At 50.5% G+C, this 13,363-nt stretch overlaps 5 protein-coding genes across 5 annotated transcripts; 3 read left to right on the forward strand and 2 right to left on the reverse strand.

Moving 5' to 3' along the window:
* Positions 1-1,202: 1,202 nt before the first annotated feature.
* BU25DRAFT_342464 (uncharacterized protein) lies at positions 1,203-1,532 on the forward strand (the record flags this gene model as incomplete). The annotated part of the gene is made up of 1 exon (XM_033702910.1): positions 1,203-1,532. A coding segment is annotated over one exon (330 nt), but the record flags the coding sequence as incomplete, so codon positions are not given.
* A 2,943-nt stretch (positions 1,533-4,475) lies between these two features.
* On the forward strand, positions 4,476-6,175 carry BU25DRAFT_448876 (carbohydrate esterase family 4 protein). The gene is made up of 3 exons (XM_033709612.1): positions 4,476-4,903; positions 4,952-5,805; positions 5,883-6,175. Exons 1-3 carry the CDS (start codon positions 4,642-4,644, stop codon positions 6,081-6,083), a joined length of 1,317 nt encoding a protein of 438 aa, XP_033561310.1. The 5' UTR covers positions 4,476-4,641; the 3' UTR covers positions 6,084-6,175.
* Positions 6,176-7,150: 975 nt separating this feature from the next.
* Positions 7,151-8,346, reverse strand: BU25DRAFT_342014 (carbohydrate-binding module family 1 protein; the record flags this gene model as incomplete). Its single annotated transcript, XM_033702890.1, has 2 exons — positions 7,151-8,013; positions 8,067-8,346. 2 exons carry the CDS (start codon positions 8,344-8,346, stop codon positions 7,151-7,153), a joined length of 1,143 nt encoding a protein of 380 aa, XP_033561311.1.
* A 1,589-nt stretch (positions 8,347-9,935) lies between these two features.
* BU25DRAFT_411202 (peptide transporter PTR2-A) lies at positions 9,936-12,384 on the reverse strand. The gene is made up of 5 exons (XM_033706494.1): positions 11,808-12,384; positions 11,590-11,751; positions 10,808-11,541; positions 10,661-10,755; positions 9,936-10,602 (listed from the first exon to the last, which is right to left on the reverse strand). The coding sequence occupies exons 1-5, from the start codon at positions 12,079-12,081 to the stop codon at positions 10,026-10,028; spliced, it is 1,842 nt and encodes a 613-aa protein (XP_033561312.1). The 5' UTR covers positions 12,082-12,384; the 3' UTR covers positions 9,936-10,025.
* A 347-nt stretch (positions 12,385-12,731) lies between these two features.
* On the forward strand, positions 12,732-13,013 carry BU25DRAFT_307888 (uncharacterized protein; the record flags this gene model as incomplete). The annotated part of the gene is made up of 1 exon (XM_033702087.1): positions 12,732-13,013. A coding segment is annotated over one exon (282 nt), but the record flags the coding sequence as incomplete, so codon positions are not given.
* Between the last annotated feature and the right edge of the window lie 350 nt (positions 13,014-13,363).

Here is a 13,363-nt window from a genome sequence, read left to right on the forward strand (position 1 = left end):
TAGTCCCTGAAGACTTCCAGCAGATCCAGCAGCCTGGTCTGCTCCTGGATGGTGTCTGCAAGAGTGGAGGCTTGGAGAACCATGTTCCTGGCAATGGAGATGGCTTCCTTGGCTGAGTGAGCTGTAGGGAGAATGGTGGTAGGGATTGCAGTCTGATGCTGGAACCTGAAATCCCTACCAAGAGGTGTGTAACAGGGTTATGGTGCTGTAGTGAAGTAGGCTGTCACGTGTCAGGACAATGGCGCTAACCCATCGGGACGCTAGCGTGGTATGGACGAGAGCGCATAGATAATTGGGCACACAATGGCCAGGAAATGGTAGCAATTAATCTTATGAGACCACCCCCCATTGTTACTAAGCTCGCTGTCACAGATACCCTTACATATTGTAACGATGCAGGTAGGTAGGAAAGGGCTCCAAAGTAAGTGTGAATCTGCCACAAGGCATATGGGAGTGCTGGGACATTGAGAACACTAGGATGTTATTCCTACACCTATAGGTCTTGTACAAAAGGATACAGAAAAACTACTCTATCTAAAACTACAGTGTTAGAGCGCTTATGTATACAGTTTGGAGGACAATTAGAAGTACACTTGTCCAGGTGACTGTTGAAGTCATACTTTAAACAAAGCTTGTAAGTACTATTTGATTGGTTCTCAAGGATGAGCTCTGGTTCTGGAACAGTAGGGGTAAGTTGCCTAGGTGAAACACCTAACAACGGCTTGGGGTAACAATGAGTAGTACAGGCAATCTGTCTAGCTCAAAGGTTGGTTGAGATCCAATGACAAACTTAATTGACAAGGTTGAACACAAACCATAAGGGTTGTGTTCCTACATGCTATATACTAAACATGTCTACCTGGTGATCTGTCTGCTCTGTGCAATCTGACAGCGCAGTGAGAGCAGTGGGAGCATTCATGCAGGGTGCTCTGCATGCTCTGTTGTTGTACATTGGATTGTGAGATCAGTGAGAGCATATATGCAGTCTGACAGCTGGCCTTGTTCTGTCTCAGCTTAACCAAGACTTGCTGCTGCTCTGTTGTCGCCTACATTAGCGTGAGAGCAATCCTTGTCAGTGCTACCTAGTGTACCACTGATTGTAACAGTGACAAGGAGGTAGATTGGGACAGAAAGGAGCGGTGTGATGAGACCAGCAGGAACCACACCACAATCACAGCAATTTCGGTTGTAGGTGTTACACACATTATGCAGAGAAGCTTCTCCCAAAAAATTGCAATGCCTACACCTCTATGGTAGCCCAATCGGATGAACTCAGGCCTGATGTGCCTATAGATCGACGATACGAATGGTTTCTGCAAGAGGATAATGACGCAAGCCATGGCACTTGCAATCCCAACTTGTTACCAACAGTCTCTAGGCACGATCGTGGTGTAGCGAGCCTCTCCCAACTTGCCAATTCACCCAATGTCAGCCCTATTGAGAGCATGTGGAATATCATCAAAAAGAGATTCAGGCAGCAACTGCACCAGATCAAATCAATTGTAAAGCTCAAGGCAGCTCTCCAATATTAGTGGAGCCAGATTTGGCAGGAAATGGTGCAGGAGAGGATTGATGACATGCCCTATTGTTGTAGGCAGGTGTATAGACACCTAAAAGTTCAGTGCAAAACCAGCCTGTGGTGACTTATCAACACCACAAAAATTGATTGCAATATTATAATACAACATTTCAAAAGTCTTACCCCACTTGAATTAAGTCAATACAGCATGGAATGGTTGCTCACAATGCAATTTTGCATGGTGAGTGCTAAGAAACAAGCATTTGATGGGGTGGTTATGTCAGCAGAAACCGTCCAAAGTTTTTTTGCGGAGGTGGTGGGACACGGATTACTACCCCCCCTGGTGCAATGACAAATTTGATCGCAAGAAATACATGTTATAGTCTCAGGGTGTACGTCTTAAGAGGTCGCATAATTATATCGTCCCCCAACTGATCGGACAAGTCTTTACGCACACTGCAGCTCTTTGTATGAGAGAAACTCCTATAGTCGAATCAGAGCAAGCGGTCGTTGGAGTGAAAGAGTACTACGCGCCAGGTTCTCCAGTTTATAAGAGAGCGCACGCTGCCGAAGGTCGGTTTGGTCATCGCCATCTCAGCCTCCGCTTTACCTATACCTCCTTCATCTTTTTACACGTTCACCAACTGCTTCCGCCATTCACGACTCCATATCGTTCGCTAGCTGCCTTCCGTCACATCCCTACTGCTTTCCACTTCAAACCAATATGACCTATTTCGCCGACTCCGTCCTCAAGTCCTGGTCGCATCACGAGTGGAAGCACGAAGATATAACACCCCGAGATGAGACCGAGAAGCGACTCTTAAAAGGGCCGCCACAAGCAACTACCTTCGCCGCGCAGAGCAACAGACGAGACTACGCACATTACATGGCTCGACGGAGATCGATCGGCAGCAGGATGGCTTCTAAGTTCACCACCGTCTTTACGCGTGCTCACTGAGCATACATTCGATCGCACATACTAACGCATCATTGATTGGCATTATAGCCTCTCCGAGACGCTCGAGTACGGCTATAGATGACGAGACTGTACTGTTAAAGATCCCCCCCCCCCCCCCAAGCGTCTTTGGCTGCTTAGTTGAGGTATTACCTTGGGCAGCTCTGGAGAGGTGTAGGAAGAAGCATATGAAGGGATAAACAGATGCCCGGACTGAGATGAATTGGGACTCCATATTATGCTTGCGGTCAGTCAACATCAGTCGAGATATCAACTCTCCCAAGGGGAACTGACAGAACTTGGGGTGACAAAGACTTGGAATTGGACGCCTGGCGGGCTTATCTGCGTTGAATTGTTCTGCGTGTACAATCTTACCCAGTCGACTGAGCAGTTCGAATGTTTTCATATAGCTAAGGTCGGCGAATTTCATTACATCGTTGCCATTTTCATAAACGATATTTAGAGGGCGCCCTTACGCTATCCATTGAATGTAACGGTGGACTCCTGTGCTGGACTGCCCAGTTCGAACACATGCCGCGAGATCCGCGGAAGAGACGACGTAGCAAGACTAGGGCAAAGACGGCTATTTGTACGAGCGACACATGGGGCTTCTCGTATCTTTTACATTGTATAAGGCGTGCAGTTGAGCTTAACCTGCCTTGGCTCCAAAGCTTATCCGCAACTGCCGGAAATAGCTTCAGAATTTGGTGCCACTCTGGCAATATTCACCCCTTTCATCCAGAAGTAAGATGTTGGTGAGCGATATTGCAGATGCTGCGAGTCGAGCGTGGTAGGCGTACCAATCTGACAAATCTTAGCTTCGTAACAAGAACGGCGAGTCGATGCGCTAGAAGAAACCATTGGACTTGTGGACGCTTCCGCATGGCAATTTCGTCTACTCAGAGTCGTATTGGCGAAGAAATTATCTGTGAAGCACCCCGTTGCTGCTATTCTGTTTTGGGCAACCAGTGCGCCAAGTCAGCCCTGGAGTGAAGATAGCCAATTATTCCCGCGGGCTTCCGTTAGTTTGTTGCGCAGGCGGCTGCATTTAGTGGTGCGTAAAATTGATTGTTCCTGCAACAGGCGCGTTGCATCGCTCTGTTCATCCACTGCGGGCGCATGAAAGCTGCAGGCGTGCTCCTGCATGCACTTGCCACGAGTGTCAGACATCCTCATAAAGGTCCGCGAGTATTGCACCTACTCTGTTCGCACCTACTCTGTCGCCCCACACACTCTTACATCGCGACACTGAGTTGCAGTCGACTTTGAGTTGCTTCCATGCCTCGGTATCTCTTCCGTGCGCACTAAGGCCAGGCGGGGGCCTGAGCGGAACGAACTGGCCACTAACAAAAGAGATGCTTGCCTGCCTTTGTCCTTACACTTGCACTGGCACACCCGGATCGAGCTTAGCAGCAATGACAACAAGCACTAGCATCTGCCACAAGGGTCAGTGGGATCCACCTGTAGAACTTATTGAAGATTCAAGCAGTGGAGCTGGCGATGTCGTACGACCTCTGGAGTACACAGCACATCAGTAAGTCTGGACAGTCGTCCCAAATTCGCGCAATCATCTGGACCGCATTCGGAAAAATACACACGTTCAGCCGCCGACAAGATCAATTCTGTAACATCTTGCTGTCAGGTGCATTTCCACTGTTGAGCTCGTAGTGGACTGCTGCAGCTTGGCAACTGCCTGGAGTGGATGCCGCGCCTTAAACCAAGATCCTGTCTACCAATTGCGCGCCTTATGGCCACGATGTGGATCTGGGCGTCACGACAAGCGAAGTTGGGGTCTTGTCAACTAGGGGTCTATAACCTCAGCCTTACTTTTCTTAGGTCACCGGTGGGATGCCTTACACTGTTTAACCGTGATTTTTCGCCTCGGCCGTGCTGCAGAATAGGATTCCGTATTGCCTTGCAAGGATTGGATCCTCCTCACTCTTGACCTTTATATTTCTCCCGTCTGTCGCGTACAATGTCTCTCTTTTGCTCTTGTTTTTTGTCGTCAGGTCCTAATACATTCCCTTTCTGGCGGAACAACACTCTTTTCAACCTCACAGTTCAGTCGATTGTGTAGCAGTCGCTCGCTCACAATATCCACTCGCTTCCTTATAAAGATCGACCTTCAAGCCTGTACGCGGCAAAGGAACGCCCAAATATTCACAACATGCTCTTCTCCAAGACTGTCGTCGTTGCTGCGGCTCTTGCACCTCTCGCAAGTGCCCATGGTAGCACCGGCTTACCCAAGATAATGGGACTTGATATCTTCGATCGAAGGGCAGGGAGCTTGATCGCCAACCTCAAGTCTGGCGGCCTGTTGGGCGCTGAAGCCAACGAGAAGTCGGTTCTGGAAGCACGCAAGGACGATCGCGAATGTGGTGAGGGCATCGGATCCTGTCCTCAAGACAAGTGCTGCTCAATCAGCGGCTGTATGTACCCATCAAGTCGATGAACATTGCCACTGCTGACCTCCACAGACTGTGGCACGACTCCCAACCACTGCTATTCCCCTGGATGCAATTACAAGTATGGCCCTGCCTGTCCGGAGAACCAACATCCTGAGGGAACGAACACATCGTCGATTCCACGCCCGAAACTCGGATCGGTTCCTTACGGAGGAACTGGCGTGTTCAAATGCAAGAATCCTGGTACTGTTGCACTCACCTATGACGACGGCCCACACAAGGACTTCACAGACCGCATCCTTGACCTGTTCAAGAGCTATAATGCGAAGGCCACATTCTTCATTACCGGCAACAACATCAACAAGGGTCAGATTGACAAGACTCAAGAACACATTAACGCGATCAAGCGTATGAACACAGAAGGGCATCAGATTGCTTCCCATACCTGGACGCATCTGAACTTGACAAAGATCTCGTCGGAGGATCGCAAAAACCAGATCTGGAATGTTGAGATGGCACTCAACAACATCGTTGGGAAGATTCCGACCTACTTGCGTCCACCTTACTCCAGCTGCGACGCAGCCTGTCAACAAGATATGAGCGACCTAGGATACCACCTCATCTACTTCGATGTCGATACCGATGATTACGAGCAGATCAACGCAAGCCGCATCCAGAACTCGAAGGACTGGTTTAAGGGGAACATCACCAAGGGCGGCGCTACACCTGAGAAGAACGACTGGCTTACAATCTCCCACGACATCATTGAGCAAACTGCCAACAATCTCACTGAGTACATGCTCTCGACCCTTACGCAGCTTGGTTACAAGGCGGTTACTGTGGGTGAGTGTCTTGGAGACCCAGAGGACAACTGGTACCGCCAATTCGGTGATTCTGCCGATCGCACAGGCAACTCTTCGACATCGGTAAGTGCAACTTCCACTTCTTCACAGGTACTGATCACACACCACTTTCGTCCCATATAGTACTGACTATTGTGCAGACCAGTTCATCGTCCGGCAGCAGCGGAACGTCCAGCGCAACCTCGTCTCCGACCTCACCCCAGGGTTCTAGGAGTACCTCTGGCGGCGCCGCGCCCGAACAAACTACGAGCTCAGCGACCAGCGCTCTGCAGAACACAGGCCGATTAGCTTACGCTGTCTCAGCACTTCTACTTTCAGTTCCCATTGCACTTGCATTGTAGACATAGCCGCGCTTGTATCCGTTTTCATTTCATGTAGATATATCAATGCAAGAAATCCTCAATGTAGATAGTTGTTTGTGTAAAGCTTTAGTACTCAACGCAAGACTCAAGCAAACCTAGTATGAACAAATTCAAGTGTCTGCATCCTAGATGAAGCATATGACTGATAAATATCAAAAAATTGAATAGATAACGTGGTTCACCACCGAGCAGCCCACCCCCACGAGTGTGATGGATTGGGCCCTCGAGAGCTTGGTAGAGTCTTGACATGGATAAGATCCATCTATGTCTTTCTTGTTTAACGTATGAGCAAGCAAGACACACTGAAAACTCGTCGGTATTTCCCCATAGCTCCTCATCAATTCAATCACTGTTCTCAGGTACCCGCATACTTTGCGCAAACCCTTACAGTACTTTTCCTTTGTCTTCCTTACCAGCGCAAACCAGGGCATTATAATGCGTGCATCTTTGTTTAGGGCTTGATGACAATTGTATGGAAGGCTGCATTGAAGCTTGATCTTGATTGATTGATTGATTGATTGATTGATTGGTTTAACGTCCTATCTGAGTCTAAGACTATGGAAGACGTCCGTCACGCTGTTGTTTTAGCATTGTTGGGGAACAGTAAACCCCTTGCTTGCGCGTCTTGTACTATTAGGCGCAGTAGCTTGTGAAGCCTTGATAGCCAGGTATAGTGTACTTTCATTTTAGGTCTTCTGCGCATTGCGAAGTGGTGGCATTGATGTCAGACCTTGGATCATCACCGTCTAAGCGACCCCTCCCTGCGTGCCACTGGAGCACTCTACGCCTTGAGTTGACTGTGCCTGATCGTCCGCGATTGTAGCCGTAGCCACATGTATGCATTGAAAGTTAGCACGCTGCTCTCAAAGATAGGTTGGAGTGCGCCAAGATCGTCCTCATTAGTCATTGACGATCCAGTCAAAAAAATGATCCAGGTCTTCTCGTGTGCTCGAGGACTCACATTCGCATTATCAATAAGTGTATACACTATCTACGGTTGTACAAGAATTGAAGCTTCGTCACTCTCCCCCAAACAACTTATATGCTTACAAGCATTGAGAGTACCAATCGTTCTGGACCTTGCACTCGCCAGCAGCGCAGGCGGTAGGGCCGGTGTAGCCCTTACCTCCGCACTGTCCCCAGCGTGCAACGCTGCCGCTCGATGAGTCCTCAGTGGGAGTGGAGTCCTCGGCAGTCTTGGTGAGAGTAAGGAGAGTGGAGGGGTCAGGGGCAGCGGTGGTGACGGGGGCTTCCTCCTCGGGGGCGGATTCAGACTCGGTAGGTGTAGGGGTGGTGGTCTCCTCAGGAGCCTCCTCGGTCTCGGTAGGAGCGGTAGTAGCGGAAGGAGTCTCCTCCTCAGCGGTCTCGACGGGGGTAGCGGTAGCAGAGACGGTGGTCTCGGAGGCAGTCTCAGAGGGAACCTCGGTCTCAGGGAGCTCGTCACCGGCACCGCAAGCAGGCAGAGTCTCAAGCAGACCCTGAGCACCCTTGCAGCTAGTCTTGGTGTCAACCTTGGAGCTGGAGCCGCTGCCCTTGTTGACACCCTTGTACTCTTGGCAGACGTTTTTGGTCTCACCGCAAGAGCCGCTGATGGTAGCCTCGTCGCCGAAGTTGGAGTTGATGCCAATGAGGTCGGAGGTCATGCCGTAGGCGCGGATGTTCTCGACAATAACCTTGCGGGGTGACTTGGACTCGTTGTTGGTGCAATCACCACAGCTGCGGTACAGCTTTCCGGCGTTGACGACGGTGAAGTCTTTGATGGTGACGGTTCCGGCACCATTGTGCTGGACGACTTTGTCCTTGGCCTCCTGGGCTCCGCCACCGATGATGGTGGCGTCACCGGTGCCGAGTACGGAAATGGCGTCTTCGCAAACGTCGCGGAACCAGACGTTGGTCAATGTGCAGGCACCTATAAGATTGTTAGAGCCGGGCACCAGAGGCCTGGTGGGATTGTTGACTTACCAAGGCAGTGAACACCCTCAAGAGAATCAGCACCAATGATGACGTTGGAGAGGCTGGCACCATCCTCGAGCACGAAAACGGCGTTGTCACTGCCAGTGTCCTCGTCAGAGTCGCATGGGTGGCCACGATCGAACTCCTTGTTGCCAAAGTCCTCGCTTCCAGTGATAACGCTGGGCTCAGGAAGCGAAGTGATCTCGCCGACACGGGTCGGGATGTTGAGAGTCTGCGCAGAGGCCAGGCTGGCAACGAAGGCCGCAAGCTGAACTTGGGAGAACTTCATGTTTGCTGTAGAGTCGATTCGAAGGGTATAAAGATGAAGAGTAAGAAGAATGGCTGTTCAATGAAGGAATGACAACTAGATCTCCTGGATCGTGGTGAAGTGAACGGCTGAAGCTGGGAAGGAGCGGAAGAACTTTGAAGGAATGACCTACATCCTTATATGCACCTGTCTTCCCACAATGAATATGACATCCTCTGCAGACCGTGCCGCCCGATTGCATGCGAAAAGAGAGCGCAAAATTGCACGAGGATCATGACAAGACTCAAGCGAGTACCTGCATATGCGCAGAGGGAATGGCTAGCCAAGAAATACGATCAGAGATCTGCTCCACTGTTCCAGAAACTGACATGCCAAGATGTTAAGCTGCGTTTCCACCGTTGAGCGGAGCGTTCGCAGCAGGGTTTTCTCCGTTATCGAGGCTGTGTGCAGAGTGGTCCTGGCGGGATGTCTTGCTTGGCAATGTTTGCCTGCGAACTTGGCGTTTCAGATAGCTGCGTCGTGAGATCCACCAATAGTGAACAACCATAAATGACACCGTGAGGTTTCCAAAGCGACTGCAAATCGATATTCGGGAGATGTGTACCGAGCACGGTCAGAAGACGAGTCGTTCCATGGCCCTGATCAGTTGCATGAATCTGGACGTATACGCCAGACGAAGCAAACTCGCCCCTACTCCGGTCTGCAGAATGGGTCCATGCAGGATCCAGGACCGGAGCAATCCTTCTCGGTGTATCTTCATCGAGATATTGGTGCCGATAGAACTCTTCGCCGCGAAATTCACCAGCGCTTACGACTTGCGCTGATGAGAGGGGCTATCGAAAGCATTGCTGGGCATGTTTCAGTACAAAATTGAATGTGCTTACCCTTCGTGAGATCAAGTGATCGTGCAGACAGGCAAGAATAAATGGTATGAAGGGACCGGCGCGCAACTCATGTTGTTCTCGCAAAGCACGAGCAACATTGTGAACATTGACTCGCAGCTCAGGGACAGACCGAATCACCAGCAGATGTGCCAAGCTTTGTCGCTCTCCTTGTCTCGACGCAAATTATTGTGGAGCTCATTTTTCGATCAAGACTGTTCCGACAAGGTGTCTGCCCTGGTTGTGATAATGATGCAGAGGGAAGGATGCTTATAGGTTGTGATGCGAACGATCGATGTGATGCGGGATGAGGCTGCGGAGTGGTAACTTTTCAACGGGAATCAACGCGAACCAGCACCAGGCGGCGACTAGTCCCGTCGTTTTTAGATGCGAAAAGACATGCGCGCAAGTTCGAGAAGGAAGTATCGTGAGTGTTGGTAAACGGGGAGGTGTGGCTTCAAGGAGGGGCTGGTGAGTGGCGGTTATATATGTGGGGGTAGCACTAGCGCGAGCTGAAACAACGCAGCTGCCGTCATTCCGTGAACGGCTGCCTCTTTCAACGCATCTGACTATGTCTACTATTGCGCGGGCACGCGCGATCTTCATCGCTGTTGAGGCTGCGGTGCCTTACGATTGACTGCAATGTAGGGATCAATCTCATCATCATGAACCTCAACCTGATTACTGCGACGGATCTGTTCTGATCATTCTGTTTGCGGAGTATGTGCACCGAAGTCGAGCACCACGTTCACGAATTTGAACCATGTCCCAAGTTGCCGTGTTGTGTATCGAAGACCAGCAGACGGTGGAAGTGTAAGCCTATGCCTTCTCCACAGACTCAGTCTTCGTTGCCAGCACCTCGGAGTTCGAATGGTAGTCACCCTCGGGAAGCTTGTCAAGAGCATCGTTCTCCCTGTCTAGAGCCCTGAAAGTCCACCAAAACGCAATCCATCCAAAGAAGGTCAAAATGGCAATCGTAACATACAGCCACACCAACAAAGGGTCTGTAGCCAGTGGAACGAAAGCCTGAGCAATCGCAGAAGAAAAAGCGTGCGTAAACCAGAACACACCGGTGACCAACGATCGCATGTTCTTTGGCGCCTTGGTGTAGGCGTACTCAAGACCAGTGATCGATGCGAAGATTTCCGAGAAGGCGATGAGCACGTATGCGGGTGTCTGCACCCACACAGTAAAGTCTGGTGGGCCGAGCTCGTCGCAGTCGCTTGCGTACTTGCCGCAAGGCGACTTCTCATAGATGAAGTGCTGGATGAGCGCCGCTACGACCATGCTAAGCATTGCACAAGCGAAGCCAGCCTGGATCTTCTTTAGAGGGGTAAAGTTGATGCCCATTCGCGCAAGCTGCGGATAGAAAAGTTTATCGAAGATAGGAATGAATCTGGAGGTTGGTTGGTTAGCTCTGTTGTGTCTGTCGAAAAGCTGTAACATGGACTTACATGATGAGTGTGAACGGGTTCAGGTTGTTAATGACGTCATTTGGAACACCGTTCAGCTTCATAGTAGCTGCCTGTGAGACCAAGTTGGTCGACATCTGCGCATCTGAATCAGCTGTAAGTTGCTCAGTCATGAAGACCGCAGCTTACCTGACCATAAGGAAGCCAGAAGATCGGCAACCACAGGAACACCTGACATGCTTTGATACCACGTCGCACTTCGTCGACCCAAGCGTCGTCAAACGTCATCCAGTTGGGCTTGGTAGCAAGGTTGCTAGGCTTAGCGCCATCCCACAAGTTGGGTGCAGATAAGTTCCTCCAGGTGCCGACAGGGTTCAGCGACCACCTTCCACGCATTGCAAAGCCATACAATTTAGCCGCCTTAACTAGCACGTCTCCCTGTGGAGGCTTCTTGACATAGTGCTTACTCAAGCCTACCATCAGAAGAGGGCAGAAGATGAACAGGATAGTGGGCAGGAGGTAAGACAACCAGAATCCAACATACTTCTCGGCGTAGACCATGGAGATCTGGCCAATGAGAGCGCCGATATTGATGAGCAGATAGTATCGCATGTACACACGCGAGATGGTGATGCCAGGGTCGACAATCACCCGTTCGCCGCTCTGTTCAGTACGAAGGTAAGCCCTTGGGTGACTGTGTTCATACTGCTCAGCCACGAGGGGAGAGATGCAGCACTTGAAGAAGCCGACTCCACTCCCGAGAAGGATCAGGCCCAAAATGAACGCGGCCAGTGCTCCGTTGGGAGTCGCGATGACTCGTGGAATGGCAGCAATGATGATCAAGACGTGGCCGGCTGTAGCTAGCACAATGGCGACGTAGATGGTCTTGAACTTTCCCCAATACTCGTCAGCAAGCCAGCCCCCTGAATATATCAGTCGTTTCTTTACTGATAGAAAGCAGTCCCACTTACCAACCATAGGCATAACGTATGAGAAGAACTGGTTGAACTGAACGAGTCCAGTGGAAGCCTGCTGGCCCATGCCAAGGGCACCAGCTTGACCATCTGTGCCAGCAGCACCCGCTGACGGGAAAGGCCCTTCAGTAGGAAGGTCCTGCTGAATGAAGTTGACGACTGGTGCAGTCAGCATTTTTTTTGCATCTCTTCAAGATGTTCAATAGTATACATACAGACAGCTGTAGTTCCATAGTAAGCGAATCTCTCGCACATCTCGACTATGCCGATGACATAGATCATCCAGTCGACTTTGCCATAGACACGTCGTAGGGTGGCCCAATCTTCGTCAGCGGGGTATTGCTCGCCATTGGGACCCACCAGCTCCTCGGATGTCGAAGTCTGAGGCTCTTGCTTCTCAATGATGGACTCGTCTTTCATGCCCTTTGCTACAACTGGGTAGTCCGCAGCCGCTGCGTCTACAATGTCGGGAGCTGCGCCCGAGGACATCGTGAATTCTGGGATGATCGGTTAGCGTGCGAAACACTCGATCACAGGCAGAGATGGGGGTTATATCCATGGCTATTTCCCATGCAGTTTCCAGCTGCCTCATGCAGCAAAGGAGTGATACGAGTACGATCAGAAGGCCGCTTGCGGTCTCTCGGTGCCAATGAGGGGGGAATGGAAAGACGAGCCGACCCAAGGAATAAACGGCTTCTATGCGCGACCACAGTAAGTCTGGTCATACAGACACAGGATTGGCGCCGAGCGATACCAAACAGTTCACTTTACTGATAGTTGCATTGCCAAGTACGCCGTGGTAGGTCAAGCAGAGAGCAGATAACACGTTCAATCATCACCAGCTGAGGTCGATTGTAGCACAAGGCGTTCACTTGTTTCCGGTCGGTCGGTGCAAGGCTATGAATAGCGTTAATCCTTCCTTGGTTGTTATGTGACAATGTCTTGTCTTGTGAAAGTTGGACATCTTCCTCATCAAGCATACTGAAGGTGTTGACAAGACGACAAGACGGAGGCAGGGCACCGCTCGATGTTCCTCGCCATACAGTGTCTGTGCGCGTGATGCGCACCTTTGCGTGATGCGCACCCCACCCACTTTCTCATACAAACTGCATCAGCTCTATCTCAATACCACAATGTCCATTAAAAGTGCGCTTGATGAGATCAATAAATTGCCATCCGGCGCTTCATTTTCATACCGTGCACTTACAAAAAAACACGGTTGTTGGCGCTCAACTTTGACACGTCAACACAAGCATCAAGTTGTGTCGCATGAACAGAAGTCAGTCAACCAGCGACTCCTCCACCCACGCGATGAAGAAGAACTCGTACTATACATTTGTAGCCTTACTGAACGATTCCTTATGCCTACAAGGCAAATGATACAAAATTTTGCGACTCCTCTTGCTGGAAGAGAGCCCTCATGTCACGGTATCCTCTCCAGATCCCCTGACAATATCCGGATCCGCTCCATACTGTCCCTGACCGTACGCACCAAATCCCCAGCGTCCTTACACGCCTCCGAAGCGGACGTACAACCTCTGGTCACCTCTGGAGCAGGCCTGCAACCTCCGAAGCGGGAGTATCAGAATTCTGCAAGCCCTGCTCTGGGACTTGCAACCCCGATACCTATCCAACTCAGTTCCGATTATTAACAGGTAACCGAACAAACCCACACGTAAGTATATAGACTATTGCTGGTAGAGTTCTGTTCGGTACACAACGTCTTGTACCTACTTAGATACTGTACGTAGTAATTGATTTAGACTCCTAG

Source organism: Macroventuria anomochaeta (genome assembly GCF_010093625.1).
Source record: "Macroventuria anomochaeta strain CBS 525.71 unplaced genomic scaffold BU25scaffold_18, whole genome shotgun sequence".
Classification (NCBI taxonomy): Eukaryota; Fungi; Ascomycota; class Dothideomycetes; order Pleosporales; family Didymellaceae; genus Macroventuria; species Macroventuria anomochaeta.

Bases quoted from the DNA above. Each gene is read 5' to 3' on its own strand.
- BU25DRAFT_411202 (XM_033706494.1), bottom strand. From the start codon at position 12,081: ATGTCCTCGGGCGCAGCTCCCGACATTGTAGACGCAGCGGCTGCGGAC. The intron at 11,542-11,589 runs GTAAGTGGGACT...TGATATATTCAG, and splicing joins ATACGTTATGCCTATGGTTG to GGGGCTGGCTTGCTGACGAG. The intron at 10,603-10,660 runs GTAAGTCCATGT...ACCAACCTCCAG, and splicing joins AACCCGTTCACACTCATCAT to ATTCATTCCTATCTTCGATA.
- BU25DRAFT_448876 (XM_033709612.1), top strand. From the start codon at position 4,642: ATGCTCTTCTCCAAGACTGTCGTCGTTGCTGCGGCTCTTGCACCTCTC. The intron at 4,904-4,951 runs GTATGTACCCAT...TGACCTCCACAG, and splicing joins GTGCTGCTCAATCAGCGGCT to ACTGTGGCACGACTCCCAAC. The intron at 5,806-5,882 runs GTAAGTGCAACT...ACTATTGTGCAG, and splicing joins CAGGCAACTCTTCGACATCG to ACCAGTTCATCGTCCGGCAG.